We start from the raw sequence: 23,138 nt of genomic DNA on the forward strand, positions 1-23,138 counted from the left end.
AGGTAATGTTACAGCTCTATAGGACCCTGGTCAGACCCCACTTGGAGTACTGTGCTCAGTTCTGGTTGCCTCACTACAGGAAGGACGTGGAAACCATAGAAAGGGTGCGGAGGAGATTTACAAGGATGTTGCCTGGATTGAGTTTAGGAGCCGAGGGGTAATGTTACAGCTCTATAGGACCCTGGTCAGACCCCACTTGGAGTACTGTGCTCAGTTCTGGTCGCCTCACTACAGGAAGGACGTGGAAACCATAGAAAGGGTGCGGAGGAGATTTACAAGGATGTTGCCTGGATTGAGTTTAGGAGCCGAGGGGTAATGTTACAGCTCTATCGGACCCTGGTCAGACCCCACTTGGAGTACTGTGCTCAGTTCTGGTCACCTCACTACAGGAAGGACGTGGAAGCCATAGAAAGGGTGCGGAGGAGATTTACAAGGATGTTGCCTGGATTGAGTTTAGGAGCCGAGGGGTAATGTTACAGCTCTATAGGACCCTGGTCAGACCCCACTTGGAGTACTGTGCTCAGTTCCGGTCGCCTCACTACAGGAAGGACGTGGAAGCCATAGAAAGGGTGCGGAGGAGATTTACAAGGATGTTGCCTGGATTGAGTTTAGGAGCCGAGAGGTAATGTTACAGCTCTATAGGACCCTGGTCAGACCCCACTTGGAGTACTGTGCTCAGTTCTGGTCGCCTCACTACAGGAAGGACGTGGAAACCATAGAAAGGGTGCGGAGGAGATTTACAAGGATGTTGCCTGGATTGAGTTTAGGAGCCGAGGGGTAATGTTACAGCTCTATAGGACCCTGGTCAGACCCCACTTGGAGTACTCTGCTCAGTTCTGGTCGCCTCACTACAGGAAGGACGTGGAAACCATAGAAAGGGTGCGGAGGAGATTTACAAGGATGTTGCCTGGATTGAGTTTAGGAGCCGAGGGGTAATGTTACAGCTCTATAGGACCCTGGTCAGACCCCACTTGGAGTACTGTGCTCAGTTCTGGTCGCCTCACTACAGGAAGGACGTGGAAACCATAGAAAGGGTGCGGAGGAGATTTACAAGGATGTTGCCTGGATTGGGGAGCGTGCCCTGTGAGAATAGGTTGAGTGAACTTGGCCTTTTCTCCTCGGAGCGACGGAGGGTGAGAGGTGACCCGATAGAGGGGTACGAGATGATGAGAGGCATTGATGGTGTGGATAGTCAGAGGCTTTTTCCCCAGGGCTGAAATGGTTGCCACAAGAGGACACAGGTTTAAGGTGCTGGGGGGCAGGTACAGAGGAGATGTCGGGGGTAAATTTTTCACTCAGAGAGTGGTGAGTGTGTGGAATGGGCTGCCGGCGACGGTGGGTTTGGGGGGATACGAGAGGGTCTTTTAAGAGACTCCTGGACGGCTACATGGAGCTTAGGAAAATAGAGGGGTAGAGAAATCATAGGCAGTTTCGAGAGTAGATTACACGGTCTGCACAACAATGTGGGCCGAAGGGCCTGTAATGTGCTGTAGATTTCTGTTCCACACGGGAGGCTTATTCAGAAAGTCAGAAGGCATGGGATCCAGGGAAGTGGGATTGAGTTTAGGAGCCGAGAGGTAATGTTACAGCTCTATAGGACCCTGGTCAGACCCCACTTGGAGTACTGTGCTCAGTTCCGGTTGCCTCACTACAGGAAGGACGTGGAAGCCATAGAAAGGGTGCGGAGGAGATTTACAAGGATGTTGCCTGGATTGGGGAGCGTGCCCTGTGAGAATAGGTTGAGTGAACTCGGCCTTTTCTCCTCGGAGCGATGGAGGGTGAGAGGTGACCCGATAGAGGGGTACAAGATGATGAGAGGCATTGATGGTGTGGATAGTCAGAGGCTTTTTCCCCAGGGCTGAAATGGTTGCCACAAGAGGACACAGGTTTAAGGTGCTGGGGAGTAGGTACAGAGGGGATGTCAGGGGTGAGTTTTTCACTCAGAGAGTGGTGAGTGTGTGGAATGGGCTGCCGGCGACGGTGGCAACAGGGTATTTAAAGAGTCTCTTAAATAGATACATGGGGCTATCCAGAAGGGTAATTCTAGGCATTTTCTAGAATAGATTACGTGGTTGGTACAACATGGAGGGCTGAAGGGTCTGTACTGTGCTGCAGATGTCAAATTTCTATCCCCCTTCGCCTAAAAAACTCGCCCTCTCCCTCCCCCTATCAACACCATCACACTGAGCACGGGGGCTCCCCAGGGCTGTGTGCTCAGTCCACTGCTGTTCACTCTGCTGACCCACGACTGTGCTACAACACACAGCTCGAACCACATCACCAAGTTCACCGATGACACGACCATGGTGGGTCTCATCAGCGAGAACGACGAGTCGGCTTACGGAGAGGAGGGGCAGAGGCAAACGGACCGGTGCGGAGCCAACAACCTGTCTCTGAATGTGAACGGTTGTTGACTTCAGGAGGGCACGGAGCGACCGCTCCCCGCTGAACATCGACGGCTCCTCGGTAGAGATCGTTCAGAGCACCAGATTCCTTGGTGTTCCCCTGTCGGAGAATCTCACCCGGTCCCTCGACACCAGCTCCACAGCAAAGAAAGCCCAGCAGCGTCTCTACTTTCTGCGAAGGCTGAGGAAAGTCCGTCTCCCACCACCCCCCCCATCCTCATCACATTCTACAAGGGTTGTACTGAGAGCATCCCGAGCAGCTGCATCACTGCCTGGTTCGGGAATTGCACCGTCTCGGATCGCAAGACCCTGCAGCGGATAGTGAGGTCAGCTGAGAAGATCACCGTGGTCTCTCTTCCCGCCGTCACGGACATTTCCACGACTCTCTGCATCCGCAAAGCAAACAGCATTATGAAGGACCCCACGCGCCCCTCATACAAACTCTTCTCCCTCCTGCCGTCTGGGAAAAGGCTCCGAAGCATTCGGGCTCTCACGACCAGACTGTGTAACAGTTTCTTCCCCCAAGCCATCAGACTCCTCAATACCCAGAGCCTGGACTGACACCTTACTGCCCGATTGTCCTGTTTATTATTTATTGTAATGCCTGCACTGTTCTGTGCACTGTATGCAGTCCTGGGTTTTTGTACTGTGTCATGTAACACCATGGTCCTGAAAAACGTTGTCTCGTTTTTACTGTGAACTGTGGTCAAAACTGTGCCGGCAGTTATGGTTGAAATGACAATAAAAGTGACTTGACTTGTCTTGGCAAGGGAGCATTAACGCCCGGCTCTTGCAGTTGGTCTGTAGTCTAGTGTAGCTTTTTCCTGTGTTGAAAACTGTCGTCTCGTTTTTACTGTGTACTGTGCCGGCAGTTATGGTCGAAATGCCAATTAAAAGTGACTTGACTTGTCTTGACTATTTCCAATCATTCCCCTCCCATGTCGCCCTCCCGCTCCACACTTAACCCCTCCCCTCTCAACGTTGACCCTCTCCGCCCCCTCTCCCCCAATCCCGAAGACACCCCCCCCCATCCGTTCGCTCCCCCCGGCCCCTCCACCTTCCCAGCGGGACCTCCACCCCCCCCCCAATGAGCCCCAGTGCAGAAAGGAGACTCCTGAAAGTCTGTCAAATTTCGTAAAACCAATGTTATCCTTTTGTGAATTCTTACAAATAGAAAAGCCAATCATCTGCATCTGTGAGTCTGCAATGGCCGTGTGTCGGGGGTGAGGGGGGGATGGGCCATAGAGAGAGGAAAGCGGGGGGGGGGAGAAGGAGAGGGATACGGGGTAGAGGGCAGGGAGAGGGGGGTAGAGGGAGAGAGAGAGAGAGAGTGAGGCAGAGAGATAAGGGAGAGTGGGGGATGGGCTGTAAAGAGAGGAAAGGGGTGGAGAAGGAGAGATACGGGGTAGAGGGAGAGAGGGAGAGGCAGAGATAAAGAAAGGAGAGAGGGAGACAGAGTGGGGGATGGGCCACAGAGAGAGGAAACGGGGGGTGAAGGAGAGGGATACGGGGTGGAGGGCAGGGAGAGGGGGGGTAGAGGGAGAGAGAGAGAGAGAGTGAGGCAGAGAGATAAGGGAGAGTGGGGGATGGGCTGTAAAGAGAGGAAAGGGGTGGAGAAGGAGAGATACGGGGTAGAGGGAGAGAGGGAGAGGCAGAGATAAAGAAAGGAGAGAGGGAGACAGAGTGGGGGGATGGGCCACAGAGAGAGGAAACGGGGGGTGAAGGAGAGGGATACGGGGTGGAGGGCAGGGAGGGGGGAAGAGGGAGAGAGGGTGAGAGTGAGAGAGGCAGAGAGATAAAGGAGAGGGAGGGAGAGAGAGAAAGGAGAGAGGGAGACAGAGGTATCGAGGAGAGAGAGGGGAGGGAAGGGAGAGCGATTGAGAGGGTAACAGAGAGAGGGGAGGAGGGAGGGATGGAGAGGAGAGAGAGAATGGGGAAGAAAGCAGAGAGAACAGAGAGGGAGGGAGAGGGGCCGACAGGGCGGGGAGGGGGGAGATGGGGGTGGGGATGGGGGGGGGGTGTCGGAACGGGCCAGGCACAGAGCCGCGGACAGCGCGGAGTTCAGTAGCATTGCGATCCTCCCCCCCCACCACCCTCCAGCTGCCCTCCCTGCGTTGCCCCCGCTGGGCCGGCGGATCACGGCTGGGTGTTCTTCACCCGGGAGGTGTGGCAGGCGAGGCAGAGGATGTGGCCGTCCAGGGGGTAGCAACCCTTCTCGTCGGCCTCCGTCGACAGCTGTGTCCCGCAGTCCTGGCGGGGAGAGAGGGGGGAAGAGGGTCAGCTCTGTCTGAGGAAGGGCGGAGGGTCGGAGGGACAGAAAGATGGGAAGGGAGGCTCGGTAAGGAGGGGGAGGCAGAATGGTTGAGTGAAAGAGGAAGGCGAGGTACGGGGGAAGGCGAGGGACGGGGGAGACGGGGACGGCTGGAAGAGGCGAGGGACAGGGAGACGGGGACGGCTGGAAGAGGCGAGGGACGGGGAGACGGGGACGACTGGAAGAGGCGAGGGACGGGGAGACGGGGACGGCTGGAAGAGGCGAGGGACAGGGGAGACGGGGACGGCTGGAAGAGGCGAGGGACGGGGAGACGGGGACGGCTGGAAGAGGCGAGGGACGGGGAGACGGGGACGGCTGGAAGAGGCGAGGGACAGGGGAGACGGGGACGGCTGGAAGAGGCGAGGGACGGGGAGACGGGGACGGCTGGAAGAGGAGAGGGACGGGGAGACGGGGACGGCTGGAAGAGGCGAGGGACGGGGAGACGGGGACGGCTGGAAGAGGCGAGGGACAGGGGAGACGGGGACGGCTGGAAGAGGCGAGGGACGGGGAGACGGGGACGGCTGGAAGAGGCGAGGGACGGGGAGACGGGGACGGCTGGAAGAGGCGAGGGACGGGGAGACGGGGACGGCTGGAAGAGGCGAGGGACGGGGAGACGGGGACGGCTGGAAGAGGCGAGGGACGGGGAGACAGGACGGCTGGAAGAGGCGAGGGACGGGGAGACGGGGACGACTGGAAGAGGCGAGGGACGGGGAGACGGGGACGACTGGAAGAGGCGAGGGACGGGGAGACGGGGACGGCTGGAAGAGGAGAGGGACGGGGAGATGGGGACGGCTGGAAGAGGCGAGGGACGGGGAGACGGGGACGACTGGAAGAGGCGAGGGACGGGGAAGGGGATGGACAGGAAGAGGCGAGGGACAGGGAAGGGGATAGACAGGAAGAGGAGAGGGACGGGGAAGGGGATGGACGGGGAAGGGGATGGACAGGAAGAGGCGAGGGACAGGGAAGGGGATGGACAGGAAGAGGAGAGGGACAGGGAAGGGGATGGACGGGGAAGGGGATGGACAGGAAGAGGAGAGGGACGGGGAAGGGGATGGACAGGAAGAGGAGAGGGACGGGGAAGGGGATGGACAGGAAGAGGAGAGGGACGGGGAAGGGGATGGACGGGGAAGGGGATGGACAGGAAGAGGAGAGGGACAGGGAAGGGGATGGACAGGAAGAGGAGAGGGACGGGGAAGGGGATGGACGGGGAAGGGGATGGACAGGAAGAGGAGAGGGACAGGGAAGCGGATGGACAGGGAAGGGGATGGACAGGAAGAGGAGAGGGACGGGGAAGGGGATGGACAGGAAGAGGAGAGGGACAGGGAAGGGGATGGACAGGGAAGGGGATGGACAGGAAGAGGAGAGGGACGGGAAAGGGGATGGACAGGAAGAGGAGAGGGACGGGAAAGGGGATGGACAGGAAGAGGCGAGGGACGGGGAAGGGGATGGACAGGAAGAGGAGAGGGACGGGGAAGGGGATGGACAGGAAGAGGAGAGGGACAGGGAAGGGGATGGACAGGAAGAGGAGAGGGACGGGGAAGGGGATGGACAGGAAGAGGAGAGGGACAGGGAAGGGGATGGACAGGAAGAGGAGAGGGACAGGGAAGGGGATGGACGGGGAAGGGGATGGACAGGAAGAGGAGAGGGATGGGGAAGGGGATGGACAGGAAGAGGAGAGGGACAGGGAAGGGGATGGACAGGAAGAGGAGAGGGACAGGGAAGGGGATGGACAGGAAGAGGAGAGGGACAGGGAAGGAGATGGACAGGAAGAGGAGAGGGACAGGGAAGGGGATGGACGGGGAAGGGGATGGACAGGAAGAGGAGAGGGACAGGGAAGGGGATGGACAGGAAGAGGAGAGGGACAGGGAAGGGGATGGACGGGGAAGGGGATGGACAGGAAGAGGAGAGGGACGGGGAAGGGGATGGACAGGAAGAGGAGAGGGACAGGAAGAGGAGAGGGACAGGGAAGGGGATGGACGGGGAAGGGGATGGACAGGAAGAGGAGAGGGACGGGGAAGGGGATGGACAGGAAGAGGAGAGGGACGGGGAAGGGGATGGACAGGAAGAGGAGAGGGACGGGGAAGGGGATGGACAGGAAGAGGAGAGGGACGGGGAAGGGGATGGACAGGAAGAGGAGAGGGACAGGGAAGGGGATGGACAGGAAGAGGAGAGGGACAGGGAAGGGGATGGACGGGGAAGGGGATGGACAGGAAGAGGAGAGGGACGGGGAAGGGGATGGACAGGAAGAGGAGAGGGACAGGGAAGGGGATGGACGGGGAAGGGGATGGACAGGAAGAGGAGAGGGACAGGGAAGGGGATGGACAGGGAAGGGGATGGACAGGAAGAGGAGAGGGACGGGAAAGGGGATGGACGGGGAAGGGGATGGACAGGAAGAGGAGAGGGACGGGGAAGGGGATGGACGGGGAAGGGGATGGACAGGAAGAGGAGAGGGACGGGGAAGGGGATGGACAGGAAGAATGGCGAGGGAGAGGGACAGGCGGGGGACAAGGGAAGGAGGAAGGAGCATGATGAGGGAAGGAGAGAGGTGAGGGACAAGGGACCGGGGGGGGGGATGACGGATGCAGTGAGGCTCGGCTTAGAGAGACCGAGGGAGGCCGGGGTCAGAGGGAAGGCAAGGGACGAGGAACAGGAGGGATGGAGGAAGTCGAGGGATGAGGAGCGGAGAGAGATGAATGACGAGGGAGGTGGTACGGAGGGTGAGAACGGACCAGGGACGGAGGGACGAGGGGCAGACCCACCTCGCAGCGGTAACAGTTGAGGTGAAAGTTCCTCTCGAGGGCAACGATCCTCAGCGTCTCCTCCCTCCCCTCCTCGGGGATGATGGGCTGCTGGCACACACTGCAGCGGGGGGCAAATCTCCTGTTCGGGAGGGGGGTAGACAGAGGCAGGTAGTTAGCGTCTGAAATAAAACCCCACCTTCAACACTGAACCCCTGTCCCTCCCTCCTTGACTTCCCCTTCCCCCATCCTTCCCTCAGCCACCTCTCGCTCTCTCCCCTTCACTCCCAACTGCCCTCAACCTCTCCCCTTTCTCCAACACCCTCCACTCTCCATTCCCTCATGCCCCCCTCCCTCCCTGACCGTCACCTCCAGCCTCCCCTCTTTCCTGACACTACTTGCCTCCACCCTACCCTGACTCTCCCCCTCTCCGTCCTCACACACTCAAGTGAAGAGATCTCCACTCCCTTTGCAATTTTTGCTCATTTCTATCTCGATTCCTGCTTTCGACAAGAAGGGACGAGATGGCCTGTTTCCGTGCAGTAATTATTATAGTTATTGAACACTCTCTCAACATGCATGTAATTTATCATTATATTCCAATCAGTAATTGTACTGTAATTTTGTGCACTGAATTTGGTCCCGGGTAGGTCTGAAGTCTGGTGTAGCTTTGTGTCGTTTCACGTAGTCTGGTGTAGTTTTGTGTCGTTTCACGTAGTCTGGTGTAGTTTTGTGTCGTTTCACGTAGTCTGGTGTAGTTTTCTGTCGTTTCGGGTAGTCTGGTGTAGTTTTGTGTCGTTTCAGGTAGTCTGGTGTAGTTTTCTGTCGTTTCACGTAGTCTGGTGTAGTTTTGTGTCGTTTCACGTAGTCTGGTGTAGTTTTGTGTCGTTTCACGTAGTCTGGTGTAGTTTTCTGTCGTTTCGGGTAGTCTGGTGTAGTTTTGTGTCGTTTCAGGTAGTCTGGTGTAGTTTTCTGTCGTTTCGGGTAGTCTGGTGTAGTTTTGTGTCGTTTCACGTAATCTGGTGTAGTTTTGTGTCGTTTCACGTAGTCTGGTGTAGTTTTCTGTCGTTTCGGGTAGTCTGGTGTAGTTTTGTGACGTTTCACGTAGTCTGGTGTAGTTTTGTGTCGTTTCGGGTAGTCTGGTGTAGTTTTGTGTCGTTTCACGTAGTCTGGTGTAGTTTTGTGTCGTTTCAGGTAGTCTGGTGTAGTTTTGTGTCGTTTCACGTAGTCTGGTGTAGTTTTCTGTCGTTTCGGGTAGTCTGGTGTAGTTTTGTGACGTTTCACGTAGTCTGGTGTAGTTTTGTGTCGTTTCGGGTAGTCTGGTGTAGTTTTGTGTCGTTTCACGTAGTCTGGTGTAGTTTTGTGTCGTTTCGGGTAGTCTGGTGTAGTTTTGTGTCGTTTCACGTAGTCTGGTGTAATTTTGTGTCGTTTCACGTAGTCTGGTGTAGTTTTGTGTCGTTTCTCGTAGTCTGGTGTAGTTTTGTGTCGTTTCGGGTAGTCTGGTGTAGTTTTGTGTCGTTTCACGTAGTCTGGTGTAGTTTTGTGTCGTTTCACGTAGTCTGGCGTAGTTTTGTGTCGTTTCACGTAGTCTGGTGTAGTTTTGTGTCGTTTCACGTAGTCTGGTGTAGTTTTGTGTCGTTTCGGGTAGTCTGGTGTAGTTTTGTGTCGTTTCGGGTAGTCTGGTGTAGTTTTGTGTCGTTTCACGTAGTCTGGTGTAGTTTTGTGTCGTTTCACGTAGTCTGGTGTAGTTTTGTGTCGTTTCGGGTAGTCTGGTGTAGTTTTGTGTCGTTTCGCGTAGTCTGGTGTAGTTTTGTGTCGTTTCGGGTAGTCTGGTGTAGTTTTGTGTCGTTTCGGGTAGTCTGGTGTAGTTTTGTGTCGTTTCACGTAGTCTGGTGTAGTTTTGTGTCGTTTCACGTAGTCTGGTGTAGTTTTGTGTCGTTTCGGGTAGTCTGGTGTAGTTTTGTGTCGTTTCACGTAGTCTGGTGTAGTTTTGTGTCGTTTCACGTAGTCTGGTGTAGTTTTGTGTCGTTTCGGGTAGTCTGGTGTAGTTTTGTGTCGTTTCGGGTAGTCTGGTGTAGTTTTGTGTCGTTTCACGTAGTCTGGTGTAGTTTTGTGTCGTTTCACGTAGTCTTGTGTAGTGTTGTGTCGTTTCACGTAGTCTGGTGTAGTTTTGTGTCGTTTCGGGTATTCTGGTGTAGTTTTGTGTCGTTTCGCGTAGTCTGGTGTAGTTTTGTGTCGTTTCGCGTAGTCTGGTGTAGTTTTGTGTCGTTTCACGTAGTCTGGTGTAGTTTTGTGTCGTTTCACGTAGTCTGGTGTAGTTTTGTGTCGTTTCGGGTAGTCTGGTGTAGTTTTGTGTCGTTTCAGGTAGTCTGGTGTAGTTTTGTGTCGTTTCACGTAGTCTGGTGTAGTTTTCTGTCGTTTCGGGTAGTCTGGTGTAGTTTTGTGACGTTTCACGTAGTCTGGTGTAGTTTTGTGTCGTTTCGGGTAGTCTGGTGTAGTTTTGTGTCGTTTCGGGTAGTCTGGTGTAGTTTTGTGTCGTTTCACGTAGTCTGGTGTAGTTTTGTGTCGTTTCGCGTAGTCTGGTGTAGTTTTGTGTCGTTTCGCGTAGTCTGGTGTAGTTTTGTGTCGTTTCGCGTAGTCTGGTGTAGTTTTGTGTCGTTTCGGGTAGTCTGGTGTAGTTTTGTGTCGTTTCGGGTAGTCTGGTGTAGTTTTGTGTCGTTTCGCGTAGTCTGGTGTAGTTTTGTGTCGTTTCGCGTAGTCTGGTGTAGTTTTGTGTCGTTTCGCGTAGTCTGGTGTAGTTTTGTGTCGTTTCGCGTAGTCTGGTGTAGTTTTGTGTCGTTTCGGGTAGTCTGGTGTAGTTTTGTGTCGTTTCGGGTAGTCTGGTGTACTTTTGTGTCGTTTCACGTAGTCTGGTGTAGTTTTGTGTCGTTTCGGGTAGTCTGGTGTAGTTTTGTGTCGTTTCGGGTAGTCTGGTGTAGTTTTGTGTCGTTTCGGGTAGTCTGGTGTAGTTTTGTGTCGTTTCGGGTAGTCTGGTGTAGTTTTGTGTCGTTTCACGTAGTCTGGTGTAGTTTTGTGTCGTTTCACGTAGTCTGGTGTAGTTTTGTGTCGTTTCGGGTAGTCTGGTGTAGTTTTGTGTCGTTTCGGGTAGTCTGGTGTAGTTCTGTGTCGTTTCGGGTAGTCTGGTGTAGTTCTGTGTCGTTTCGGGTAGTCTGGTGTAGTTCTGTGTCGTTTCACGTAGTCTGGTGTAGTTTTGTGTCGTTTCACGTAGTCTGGTGTAGTTTTGTGTCGTTTCACGTAGTCTGGTGTAGTTTTGTGTCGTTTCGGGTAGTCTGGTGTAGTTTTGTGTCGTTTCGGGTAGTCTGGTGTAGTTTTGTGTCGTTTCACGTAGTCTGGTGTAGTTTTGTGTCGTTTCGGGTAGTCTGGTGTAGTTTTGTGTCGTTTCGGGTAGTCTGGTGTAGTTTTGTGTCGTTTCGGGTAGTCTGGTGTAGTTTTGTGTCGTTTCACGTAGTCTGGTGTAGTTTTGTGTCGTTTCACGTAGTCTGGTGTAGTTTTGTGTCGTTTCACGTAGTCTGGTGTAGTTTTGTGTCGTTTCGGCTAGTCTGGTGTAGTTTTGTGTCGTTTCTCGTAGTCTGGTGTAGTTTTGTGTCGTTTCACGTAGTCTGGTGTAGTTTTGTGTCGTTTCACGTAGTCTGGTGTAGTTTTGTGTCGTTTCTCGTAGTCTGGTGTAGTTTTCTGTCGTTTCACCTAGTCTGGTGTAGTTTTGTGTCGTTTCACCTAGTCTGGTGTAGTTTTGTGTCGTTTCGGGAAGTCTGGTGTAGTTTTGTGTCGTTTCACGTAGTCTGGTGTAGTTTTGTGTCGTTTCACGTAGTCTGGTGTAGTTTTGTGTCGTTTCGGGTAGTCTGGTGTAGTTTTGTGTCGTTTCGGGTAGTCTGATGTAGTTTTGTGACGTTTCGGGTAGTCTGGTGTAGTTTTGTGTCGTTTCGGGTAGTCTGGTGTAGTTTTGTGTCGTTTCACGTAGTCTGGTGTAGTTTTGTGTCGTTTCTCATAGTTTGGTGTAGTTTTGTGTCGTTTCACGTAGTCTGGTGTAGTTTTGTGTCGATTCGGGTAGTCTGGTGTACTTTTGTGTCGTTTCGGGTAGTCTGGTGTAGTTTTGTGTCGTTTCACGTAGTCTGGTGTAGTTTTGTGTCGTTTCGGGAAGTCTGGTGTAGTTTTGTGTCGTTTCACATAGTCTGGTATAGTTTTGTGTCGTTTCACGTAGTCTGGTGTAGTTTTGTGTCGTTTCACGTAGTCTGGTGTAGTTTTGTGTCGTTTCGGGTAGTCTGGTGTAGTTTTGTGTCGTTTCACGTAGTCTGGTGTAGTTTTGTGTCGTTTCACCTAGTCTGGTGTAGTTTTGTGTCGTTTCGGGTAGTCTGGTGTAGTTTTGTGTCGTATCGGGTAGTCTGGTGTAGTTTTGTGTCGTTTCGGGTAGTCTGGTGTAGTTTTGTGTCGTTTCACGTAGTCTGGTGTAGTTTTGTGTCGTTTCACCTAGTCTGGTGTAGTTTTGTGTCGTTTCGGGTAGTCTGGTGTAGTTTTGTGTCGTTTCGGGTAGTCTGGTGTAGTTTTGTGTCGTTTAGGGTAGTCTGGTGTCGTTTTGTGTCGTTTCACGTAGTCTGGTGTAGTTTTGTGTCGTTTCACGTAGTCTGGTGTAGTTTTCTGACGTTTCGGGTAGTCTGGTGTAGTTTTGTGTCGTTTCACGTAGTCTGGTGTAGTTTTGTGTCGTTTCACGTAGTCTAGTGTAGTTTTGTTTCGTTTCACCTAGTCTGGTGTAGTTTTGTGTCGTTTCACGTAGTCTGGTGTAGTGTTGTGTCGTTTCGGGTAGTCTGGTGTAGTTTTGTGTCGTTTCGGGTAGTCTGGTGTAGTTTTGTGTCGTTTCGGGTAGTCTGGTGTAGTTTTGTGTCGTTTCGGGTAGTCTGGTGTAGTTTTGTGTCGTTTCGGGTAGTCTGGTGTAGTTTTGTGTCGTTTCGGGTAGTCTGGTGTAGTTTTGTGTCGTTTCCCGTAGTCTGGTGTAGTTTTGTGTCGTTTCCCGTAGTCTGGTGTAGTTTTGTGTCGTTTCACGTAGTCTGGTGTAGTTTTGTGTCGTTTCGGGTAGTCTAGTGTAGTTTTGTGTCGTTTCGGGTAGTCTGGTGTAGTTTTGTGTCGTTTCGGGTAGTCTGGTGTAGTTTTGTGTCGTTTCACGTAGTCTGGTGTAGTTTTGTGTCGTTTCACGTAGTCTGGTGTAGTTTTGTGTCGTTTCACGTAGTCTGGTGTAGTTTTGTGTCGTTTCGGGTAGTCTGGTGTAGTTTTGTGTCGTTTCGGGTAGTCTGGTGTAGTTTTGTGTCGTTTCGGGTAGTCTGGTGTAGTTTTGTGTCGTTTCGGGTAGTCTGGTGTAGTTTTGTGTCGTTTCACGTAGTCTGGTGTAGTTTTGTGTCGTTTCGGGTAGTCTGGTGTAGTTTTGTGTCGTTTCGGGTAGTCTGGTGTAGTTTTGTGTCGTTTCTCATAGTCTGGTGTAGTTTTGTGTCGTTTCACGTAGTCTGGTGTAGTTTTGTGTCGTTTCGGGAAGTCTGGTGTAGTTTTGTGTCGTTTCGGGTAGTCTGGTGTAGTTTTGTGTCGTTTCACGTAGTCTGGTGTAGTTTTGTGTCGTTTCACGAAGTCTGGTGTAGTTTTGTGTCGTTTCACGTAGTCTGGTGTAGTTTTGTGTCGTTTCGGGTAGTCTGGTGTAGTTTTGTGTCGTTTCGGGTAGTCTGGTGTAGTTTTGTGTCGTTTCACCTAGTCTGGTGTAGTTTTGTGTCGTTTCACGTAGTCTGGTGTAGTTTTGTGTCGTTTCACGTAGTCTGGTGTAGTTTTGTGTCGTTTCACGTAGTCTGGTGTAGTTTTGTGACGTTTCACCTAGTCTGGTGTAGTTTTGTGTCGTTTCATGTAGTCTGGTGTAGTTTTGTGTCGTTTCATGTTGTCTGGTGTAGTTTTGTGTCGTTTCACCTAGTCTGGTGTAGTTTTGTGTCGTTTCGGGTAGTCTGGTGTAGTTTTGTGTCGTTTCACGTAGTCTGGTGTCGTTTTGTGTCGTTTCACGTAGTCTGGTATCGTTTTGTGTCGTTTCACGTAGTCTGGTGTAGTTTTGTGTCGTTTCACCTAGTCTGGTGTAGTTTTGTGTCGTTTCACGTAGTCTGGTGTAGTTTTGTGTCGTTTCGGGTAGTCTGGTGTAGTTTTGTGTCGTTTCGGGTAGTCTGGTGTAGTTTTGTGTCGTTTCGGGTAGTCTGGTGTAGTTTTGTGTCGTTTCGGGTAGTCTGGTGTAGTTTTGTGTCGTTTCGGGTAGTCTGGTGTAGTTTTGTGTCGTTTCGGGTAGTCTGGTGTAGTTTTGTGTCGTTTCGGGTAGACTGGTGTAGTTTTGTGTCGTTTCACGTAGTCTGGTGTAGTTTTGTGTCGTTTCGGGTAGTCTGGTGTAGTTTTGTGTCGTTTCACGTAGTCTGGTGTAGTTTTGTGTCGTTTCACGTAGTCTGGTGTAGTTTTGTGTCGTTTCACGTAGTCTGGTGTAGTTTTGTGTCGTTTCGGGTAGTCTGGTGTAGTTTTGTGTCGTTTCGGGTAGTCTAGTGTAGTTTTGTGTCGTTTCGGGTAGTCTGGTGTAGTTTTGTGTCGTTTCACGTAGTCTGGTGTAGTGTTGTGTCGTTTCGGGTAGTCTGGTGTAGTTTTGTGTCGTTTCACGTAGTCTGGTGTAGTTTTGTGTCGTTTCACGTAGTCTGGTGTAGTTTTGTGTCGTTTCTCGTAGTCTGGTGTAGTTTTCTGTCGTTTCACCTAGTCTGGTGTAGTTTTGTGTCGTTTCACGTAGTCTGGTGTAGTTTTGTGTCGTTTCGGGTAGTCTGGTGTAGTTTTGTGTCGTTTCGGGTAGTCTGGTGTAGTTTTGTGTCGTTTCGGGTAGTCTGGTGTAGTTTTGTGTCGTTTCACGTAGTCTGGTGTAGTGTTGTGTCGTTTCGGGTAGTCTGGTGTAGTTTTGTGTCGTTTCACGTAGTCTGGTGTAGTTTTGTGTCGTTTCGGGTAGTCTGGTGTAGTTTTGTGTCGTTTCGGGTAGTCTGGTGTAGTGTTGTGTCGTTTCACGTAGTCAGGTGTAGTTTTGTGTCGTTTCGGGTAGTCTGGTGTAGTGTTGTGTCGTTTCACATAGTCTGGTGTAGTTTTGTGTTGTTTCGGGTAGTCTGGTGTAGTTTTGTGTCGTTTCACGTAGTCTGGTGTAGTTTTGTGTCGTTTCACGTAGTCTGGTGTAGTTTTGTGTCGTTTCGGGTAGTCTGGTGTAGTTTTGTGTCGTTTCGGGTAGTCTGGTGTAGTTTTGTGTCGTTTCGGGTAGTCTGGTGTAGTTTTGTGTCGTTTCGGGTAGTCTGGTGTAGTTCTGTGTCGTTTCGGGTAGTCTGGTGTAGTTTTGTGTCGTTTCACGTAGTCTGGTGTAGTTTTGTGTCGTTTCACGTAGTCTGGTGTAGTTTTGTGTCGTTTCGGGTAGTCTGGTGTAGTTTTGTGTCGTTTCGGGTAGTCTGGTGTAGTTTTGTGTCGTTTCGGGTAGTCTGGTGTAGTTTTGTGTCGTTTCGGGTAGTCTGGTGTAGTTTTGTGTCGTTTCGGGTAGTCTGGTGTAGTTTTGTGTCGTTTCGGGTAGTCTGGTGTAGTTTTGTGTCGTTTCGGGTAGACTGGTGTAGTTTTGTGTCGTTTCACGTAGTCTGGTGTAGTTTTGTGTCGTTTCGGGTAGTCTGGTGTAGTTTTGTGTCGTTTCACGTAGTCTGGTGTAGTTTTGTGTCGTTTCACGTAGTCTGGTGTAGTTTTGTGTCGTTTCACCTAGTCTGGTGTAGTTTTGTGTCGTTTCACGTAGTCTGGTGTAGTTTTGTGTCGTTTCGGGTAGTCTGGTGTAGTTTTGTGTCGTTTCGGGTAGTCTGGTGTAGTTTTGTGTCGTTTCGGGTAGTCTGGTGTAGTTTTGTGTCGTTTCGGGTAGTCTGGTGTAGTTTTGTGTCGTTTCGGGTAGTCTGGTGTAGTTTTGTGTCGTTTCGGGTAGACTGGTGTAGTTTTGTGTCGTTTCACGTAGTCTGGTGTAGTTTTGTGTCGTTTCGGGTAGTCTGGTGTAGTTTTGTGTCGTTTCACGTAGTCTGGTGTAGTTTTGTGTCGTTTCACGTAGTCTGGTGTAGTTTTGTGTCGTTTCACGTAGTCTGGTGTAGTTTTGTGTCGTTTCGGGTAGTCTGGTGTAGTTTTGTGTCGTTTCGGGTAGTCTAGTGTAGTTTTGTGTCGTTTCGGGTAGTCTGGTGTAGTTTTGTGTCGTTTCACGTAGTCTGGTGTAGTGTTGTGTCGTTTTGAGTAGTCTGGTGTAGTTTTGTGTCGTTTCACGTAGTCTGGTGTAGTTTTGTGTCGTTTCACGTAGTCTGGTGTAGTTTTGTGTCGTTTCTCGTAGTCTGGTGTAGTTTTCTGTCGTTTCACCTAGTCTGGTGTAGTTTTGTGTCGTTTCACGTAGTCTGGTGTAGTTTTGTGTCGTTTCGGGTAGTCTGGTGTAGTTTTGTGTCGTTTCTCGTAGTCTGGTGTAGTTTTGTGTCGTTTCGGGTAGTCTGGTGTAGTTTTGTGTCGTTTCACGTAGTCTGGTGTAGTGTTGTGTCGTTTCAGGTAGTCTGGTGTAGTTTTGTGTCGTTTCACGTAGTCTGGTGTAGTTTTGTGTCGTTTCGGGTAGTCTGGTGTAGTTTTGTGTCGTTTCGGGTAGTCTGGTGTAGTGTTGTGTCGTTTCACGTAGTCAGGTGTAGTTTTGTGTCGTTTCGGGTAGTCTGGTGTAGTGTTGTGTCGTTTCACATAGTCTGGTGTAGTTTTGTGTCGTTTCGGGTAGTCTGGTGTAGTTTTGTGTCGTTTCACGTAGTCTGGTGTAGTTTTGTGTCGTTTCACGTAGTCTGGTGTAGTTTTGTGTCGTTTCGGGTAGACTGGTGTAGTTTTGTGTCGTTTCGGGTAGTCTGGTGTAGTTTTGTGTCGTTTCGGGTAGTCTGGTGTAGTTTTGTGTCGTTTCGGGTAGTCTGGTGTAGTTTTGTGTCGTTTCGGGTAGTCTGGTGTAGTTTTGTGTCGTTTCGGGTAGTCTGGTGTAGTTTTGTGTCGTTTCACGTAGTCTGGTGTAGTTTTGTGTCGTTTCACGTAGTCTGGTGTAGTTTTGTGTCGTTTCGGGTAGTCTGGTGTAGTTTTGTGTCGTTTCTCGTAGTCTGGTGTAGTTTTGTGTCGTTTCTCGTAGTCTGGTGTAGTTTTGTGTCGTTTCACGTAGTCTGGTGTAGTTTTGTGTCGTTTCACGTAGTCTGGTGTAGTTTTGTGTCGTTTCACGTAGTCTGGTGTAGTTTTGTGACGTTTCGGGTAGTCTGGTGTAGTTTTGTGCCGTTTCACGTAGTCTGGTGTAGTTTTGTGTCGTTTCACGTAGTCTGGTGTAGTTTTGTGTCGTTTCGGGTAGTCTGGTGTAGTTTTGTGTCGTTTCGGGTAGTCTGGTGTAGTTTTGTGTCGTTTCGGGTAGTCTGGTGTAGTTTTGTGTCGTTTCGGGTAGTCTGGTGTAGTTTTGTGTCGTTTCGGGTAGTCTGGTGTAGTTTTGTGTCGTTTCGGGTAGTCTGGTGTAGTTTTGTGTCGTTTCGGGTAGTCTGGTGTAGTTTTGTGTCGTTTCGGGTAGTCTGGTGTAGTTTTGTGTCGTTTCGGGTAGTCTGGTGTAGTTTTGTGTCGTTTCGGGTAGACTGGTGTAGTTTTGTGTCGTTTCACGTAGTCTGGTGTAGTTTTGTGTCGTTTCGGGTAGTCTGGTGTAGTTTTGTGTCGTTTCACGTAGTCTGGTGTAGTTTTGTGTCGTTTCACGTAGTCTGGTGTAGTTTTGTGTCGTTTCACGTAGTCTGGTGTAGTTTTGTGTCGTTTCGGGTAGTCTGGTGTAGTTTTGTGTCGTTTCGGGTAGTCTACTGTAGTTTTGTGTCGTTTCGGGTAGTCTGGTGTAGTTTTGTGTCGTTTCACGTAGTCTGGTGTAGTGTTGTGTCGTTTCGGGTAGTCTGGTGTAGTTTTGTGTCGTTTCACGTAGTCTGGTGTAGTTTTGTGTCGTTTCACGTAGTCTGGTGTAGTTTTGTGTCGTTTCTCGTAGTCTGGTGTAGTTTTCTGTCGTTTCACCTAGTCTGGTGTAGTTTTGTGTCGTTTCACGTAGTCTGGTGTAGTTTTGTGTCGTTTCGGGTAGTCTGGTGTAGTTTTGTGTCGTTTCTCGTAGTCTGGTGTAGTTTTGTGTCGTTTCGGGTAGTCTGGTGTAGTTTTGTGTCGTTTCACGTAGTCTGGTGTAGTTTTGTGTCGTTTCGGGTAGTCTGGTGTAGTTTTGTGTCGTTTCACGTAGTCTGGTGTAGTTTTGTTTTGTGTCGTTTCGGGTAGTCTGGTGTAGTTTTGTGTTGTTTCACGTGGTCTGGTGTAGTTTTGTGTCGTTTCACGTGGTCTGGTGTAGTTTTGTGTCGTTTCACGTAGTCTGGTGTAGTTTTGTGTCGTTTCACGTAGTCTGGTGTAGTTTTGTGACGTTTCGGGTAGTCTGGTGTAGTTTTGTAACGTTTCACGTAGTCTGGTGTAGTTTTGTGTCGTTTCACGTAGTCTGGTGTAGTTTTGTGTCGTTTCGGGTAGTCTGGTGTAGTTTTGTGTCGTTTCGGGTAGTCTGGTGTAGTTTTGTGTCGTTTCGGGTAGTCTGGTGTAGTTTTGTGTCGTTTCGGGTAGTCTGGTGTAGTTTTGTGTCGTTTCGGGTAGTCTGGTGTAGTTTTGTGTCGTTTCGGGTAGTCTGGTGTAGTTTTGTGTCGTTTCGGGTAGTCTGGTGTAGTTTTGTGTCGTTTCGGGTAGTCTGGTGTAGTTTTGTGTCGTTTCGGGTAGTCTGGTGTAGTTTTGTGTCGTTTCGGGTAGTCTGGTGTAGTTTTGTGTCGTTTCGGGTAGACTGGTGTAGTTTTGTGTCGTTTCACGTAGTCTGGTGTAGTTTTGTGTCGTTTCCGGTAGTCTGGTGTAGTTTTGTGTCGTTTCACGTAGTCTGGTGTAGTTTTGTGTCGTTTCACGTAGTCTGGTGTAGTTTTGTGTCGTTTCACGTAGTCTGGTGTAGTTTTGTGTCGTTTCGGGTAGTCTGGTGTAGTTTTGTGTCGTTTCGGGTAGTCTACTGTAGTTTTGTGTCGTTTCGGGTAGTCTGGTGTAGTTTTGTGTCGTTTCACGTAGTCTGGTGTAGTGTTGTGTCGTTTCGGGTAGTCTGGTGTAGTTTTGTGTCGTTTCACGTAGTCTGGTGTAGTTTTGTGTCGTTTCACGTAGTCTGGTGTAGTTTTGTGTCGTTTCTCGTAGTCTGGTGTAGTTTTCTGTCGTTTCACCTAGTCTGGTGTAGTTTTGTGTCGTTTCACGTAGTCTGGTGTAGTTTTGTGTCGTTTCGGGTAGTCTGGTGTAGTTTTGTGTCGTTTCTCGTAGTCTGGTGTAGTTTTGTGTCGTTTCGGGTAGTCTGGTGTAGTTTTGTGTCGTTTCACGTAGTCTGGTGTAGTTTTGTGTCGTTTCGGGTAGTCTGGTGTAGTTTTGTGTCGTTTCACGTAGTCTGGTGTAGTTTTGTGTCGTTTCGGATATCTGGTGTAGTTTTGTGACGTTTCACGTAGTCTGGTGTAGTTTTGTGTCGTTTCACCTAGTCTGGTGTAGTTTTGTGTCGTTTCGGGTAGTCTGGTGTAGTTTTGTGTCGTTTCCCGTAGTCTGGTGTAGTTTTGTGTCGTTTCACGTAGTCTGGTGTAGTTTTGTGTCGTTTCACGTAGTCTGGTGTAGTTTTGTGTCGTTTCGGGTAGTCTAGTGTAGTTTTGTGTCGTTTCGGGTAGTCTGGTGTAGTTTTGTGTCGTTTCGGGTAGTCTGGTGTAGTTTTGTGTCGTTTCACGTAGTCTGGTGTAGTTTTGTGACGTTTCACGTAGTCTGGTGTAGTTTTGTGTCGTTTCACCTAGTCTGGTGTAGTTTTGTGTCGTTTCACGTAGTCTGGTGTAGTTTTGTGTCGTTTCGGGTAGTCTGGTGTAGTTTTGTGTCGTTTCTCATAGTCTGGTGTAGTTTTGTGTCGTTTCGGGTAGTCTGGTGTAGTTTTGTGTCGTTTCGGGTAGTCTGGTGTAGTTTTGTGTCGTTTCGGGTAGTCTGGTGTAGTTTTGTGTCGTTTCGGGTAGTCTGGTGTAGTTTTGTGTCGTTTCGGGTAGTCTGGTGTAGTTTTGTGTCGTTTCGGGTAGTCTGGTGTAGTTTTGTGTCGTTTCGGGTAGTCTGGTGTAGTTTTGTGTCGTTTCGGGTAGTCTGGTGTAGTTTTGTGTCGTTTCTCATAGTCTGGTGTAGTTTTGTGTCGTTTCGGGTAGTCTGGTGTAGTTTTGTGTCGTTTCGGGTAGTCTGGTGTAGTTTTGTGTCGTTTCACGTAGTCTGGTGTAGTTTTGTGTCGTTTCTCATAGTCTGGTGTAGTTTTGTGTCGTTTCACGTAGTCTGGTGTAGTTTTGTGTCGTTTCACGTAGTCTGGTGTAGTTTTGTGTCGTTTCTCGTAGTCTGGTGTAGTTTTGTGTCGTTTCGGGTAGTCTGGTGTATTTTTGTGTCGTTTCACGTAGTCTGGTGTAGTTTTGTGTCGTTTCACGTAGTCTGGTGTAGTTTTGTGTCGTTTCACGTAGTCTGGTGTAGTTTTGTGTCGTTTCACCTAGTCTGGTGTAGTTTTGTGTCGTTTCGGGTAGTCTGGTGTAGTTTTGTGTCGTTTCGGGTAGTCTGGTGTAGTTTTGTGTCGTTTCACGTAGTCTGGTGTAGTTTTGTTTTGTGTCGTTTCGGGTAGTCTGGTGTAGTTTTGTGTTGTTTCACGTGGTCTGGTGTAGTTTTGTGTCGTTTCACGTGGTCTGGTGTAGTTTTGTGTCGTTTCACGTAGTCTGGTGTAGTTTTGTGTCGTTTCACGTAGTCTGGTGTAGTTTTGTGTCGTTTCGGGTAGTCTGATGTAGTTTTGTGTCGTTTCGGGTAGTCTGGTGTAGTTTTCTGTCGTTTCGGGTAGTCTGGTGTAGTTTTGTGTCGTTTCGGGTAGTCTGGTGTAGTTTTGTGTCGTTTCACGTAGTCTGGTGTAGTTTTGTGTCGTTTCGGGTAGTCTGGTGTAGTTTTCTGTCGTTTCGGGTAGTCTGGTGTAGTTTTGTGCTGTTTCACGTAGTCTGGTGTAGTTTTGTGTCGTTTCACATAGTCTAGTGTAATTTGTGTTGTTTGACGTATCACCAGGGTCCAGCAGGAACGTTGTTTTGTTTTTACTGTTTACTGTAGCAGCAGTTTATGGTCGAAATGATAATTGAAGCGACTTAACGGATGCCTCCACCCTCCCCTCTCTCCTGACACTACCTCCCTCCACTCCTTGCTGTCCTCTCCCTTTCTCAATCCCGTCTCCCTCTTTCCCCTTCGCCCCCCATCTTCTCTCGTCCAGTCTTCCCCCCCCCGCTCCGCCTTTTCCCCCTTACCGGTGGTAATCCTCCACACAGTACACCTTGCCCTCAGGGTCCACCAGGAAGGGCTGCCCCTCCAGCCTGCGGCCGCAGTCCCCGCAGGTGAAGCACTCGGGGTGGAAGGCCTTCCCCGTGGCCCGCAGCATCTTCTCCCGGATCGGCTGCCCGCAGGCACTGCACTTCTCCAGGGTTTCCTGCGGCACAACGGTCACACCTCAGCCTCGGGGTGGGGCGGGGGGGTGGGGGGACGGCGCGGGTCGCCGCGGTACGGCTGCGGGGGGGACTCACCTGGTGGCATTCCTGGCACAGGGGCCTGCCCCCCACCTCGTAGAACTGCTGTCCCTGCAGCCGGCGGCCGCACTGGGAGCAGGTGAAGCACTCTACGTGGAACAGCTCCCCCATCGCCTTCACCGCCGCCTGGGCCCGCGACAGCTCCTTCCCGCAGTGGCTGCAGCGCTCTGCGGACGAGAGGGGGCACTCCGTCAGGTCGGGGCGCACCGCGGTACGTCAGGGGTCGGGGTGGGGCACACCGAGTCGCTTGGCAACGTCCGGCCCGGCCAGCCTGCCCCACCCTTCAATAAGATCACGGCCGATTGGTCCGTAAACTCAGCTCCATCTCTCTGCCTTTGCCCCGTAATCCTTAATTACCCCACTATGTAAAAAACTGTCTGTTTCTTAAATATATTCACTGAGGCAGCCCCCTCTGCTTCACGGGGCAGGGAATTCCACAGATTCACCACTCTCCGGAAAAAACTGTTCCTCCTCATCTACGTCCTAAATCTTCCCCCCCCCCCCACCCCGAATCTTCCGGCTGTCTCCCCTCGTTCTCGTCTCACCCACTGGTGGAAACCACTTTCCTGCCTCTATCTAATTTTGTATGTTTCTGTAAGATCCCCTCTCCTCCTTCTGCATTCCAGAGAGTACAGTCCCGGGTGACTCTGTCTCTCCTCACAGTCCAACCCCCTCATCCCTGGAATCACCCTGGTGAACCTCCCCTGCACTGCCCCCAAAGCCAGTCTACCCTTCCTCGAGTAAGGAGACCGGAACTGCCCACAGTACTCCAAGGGAAGGGCATGGGCTGATACCGCTCGATAACAGAAAGGGTTGGCGATCGGTGGCGAGCGGGGGTCGGTGCGGGGTCCACGACTATTCACGATACACATTAACGATCTGGACGAGGGACCGAGCGCGGCGTCTCGACGTTCGCCGGTGACACTAAAAGCAGATTGTACCCGGGACGGGGAGAGTCTGCAGAGGGATAGAGATGGGTTCAGTGAGCGGGCAAGGGTCTGGCGGGTGGAGTACAACGTACAAGGGATAATGGAAGAGCAGATGATTATTTAAATGGTGAAAGACTGCCGCACGCTGTCGTGCAGGGGGGACCGGGGAGCGCTTGTTCATGAATCGTTAAAGGTCGGTTTGCGGGCCCAGCGGGCTGTCGGGAAGGCAAATGGGAAGTTGACCTTAGTTGCTGGAGGGATTGAATTCAGGAGCAGGGAGGTCACGCTGCAAACTCTTCCTAAATCTTCCCCCCCCACCCCGAATCTTCAGGCTGTGTCCCCTCGCTCTCCTCTCACCCACCAGTGGAAACAGCTTTCCTGTCTCCATCTTATCCGTCCCTTCAAAATTCCGTACGTTTCGATAAGATCTCCCCTCATCCTTCTGAATTCCAGGGAGTTATTACTTTATTGTCACCAAACAATCGATACTGGAGCGTACAATCATCGCAGTGATATTTGTTTCTGCGCTTCGCGCTCCCTGGAATACTGATCGATAGTAAATATAACATAAATTTAAATAGAAAAGCGGGGAAAAACCCCGAGAGACGGGTCGGGATATGTGGAAGGTACGGCCCAGATCCGGGTCGGGATCCGTTCAGTCCCGGTAGACTCGATCTCTCCTCACAGTCTAACCCCCTCAATCCCCGGAATCAACCTGGTGAATCTCCCCTGCACTTACTCCTAAGCCAGTCTACCCTCCCTCGAGTCAGGAGACCGGAACTGCCCACAGGACTCCCGGTGCGGCCTCACCAGCACCCTGTACAGTTACAGCGTGCCCTCCCTGCTCCTGAATTCAATCCCTCCAGCAACGAAGGCCAACATCCCACTTGCCTTCCCGACAGCCCGCTGGGCCCGCAAACCGACCTTTTGCGATTCATGAACAAGCGCTCCCCGGTCCCCCCTGCACGACAGCGTGCGGCAATCTTTCACCATTTAAATAATCATCTGCTCTTCCGTTATCCCTCCCAAAGTGG

The 23,138-nt window shown here is 51.0% G+C and overlaps 1 protein-coding gene across 1 annotated transcript in view; it reads right to left on the minus strand.

Moving 5' to 3' along the window:
• Positions 1-3,530: 3,530 nt before the first annotated feature.
• LOC132386558 (zyxin-like) overlaps positions 3,531-23,138 on the minus strand; it is a 51,532-nt gene continuing 31,924 nt past the window's right edge. The window contains exons 2-5 of the mRNA XM_059958837.1: positions 21,173-21,342; positions 20,900-21,078; positions 7,476-7,596; positions 3,531-4,655 (exon numbers count right to left, since the gene is read on the minus strand). Coding sequence (XP_059814820.1) covers positions 4,542-4,655; positions 7,476-7,596; positions 20,900-21,078; positions 21,173-21,342 — 584 coding nt within the window. The 3' untranslated portion in view covers positions 3,531-4,541. The remainder of the gene's footprint in view (positions 4,656-7,475; positions 7,597-20,899; positions 21,079-21,172; positions 21,343-23,138) is intronic.

The sequence above is a fragment of the Hypanus sabinus genome, unplaced genomic scaffold (assembly GCF_030144855.1).
Source record: "Hypanus sabinus isolate sHypSab1 unplaced genomic scaffold, sHypSab1.hap1 scaffold_1208, whole genome shotgun sequence".
Classification (NCBI taxonomy): domain Eukaryota; kingdom Metazoa; phylum Chordata; class Chondrichthyes; order Myliobatiformes; family Dasyatidae; genus Hypanus; species Hypanus sabinus.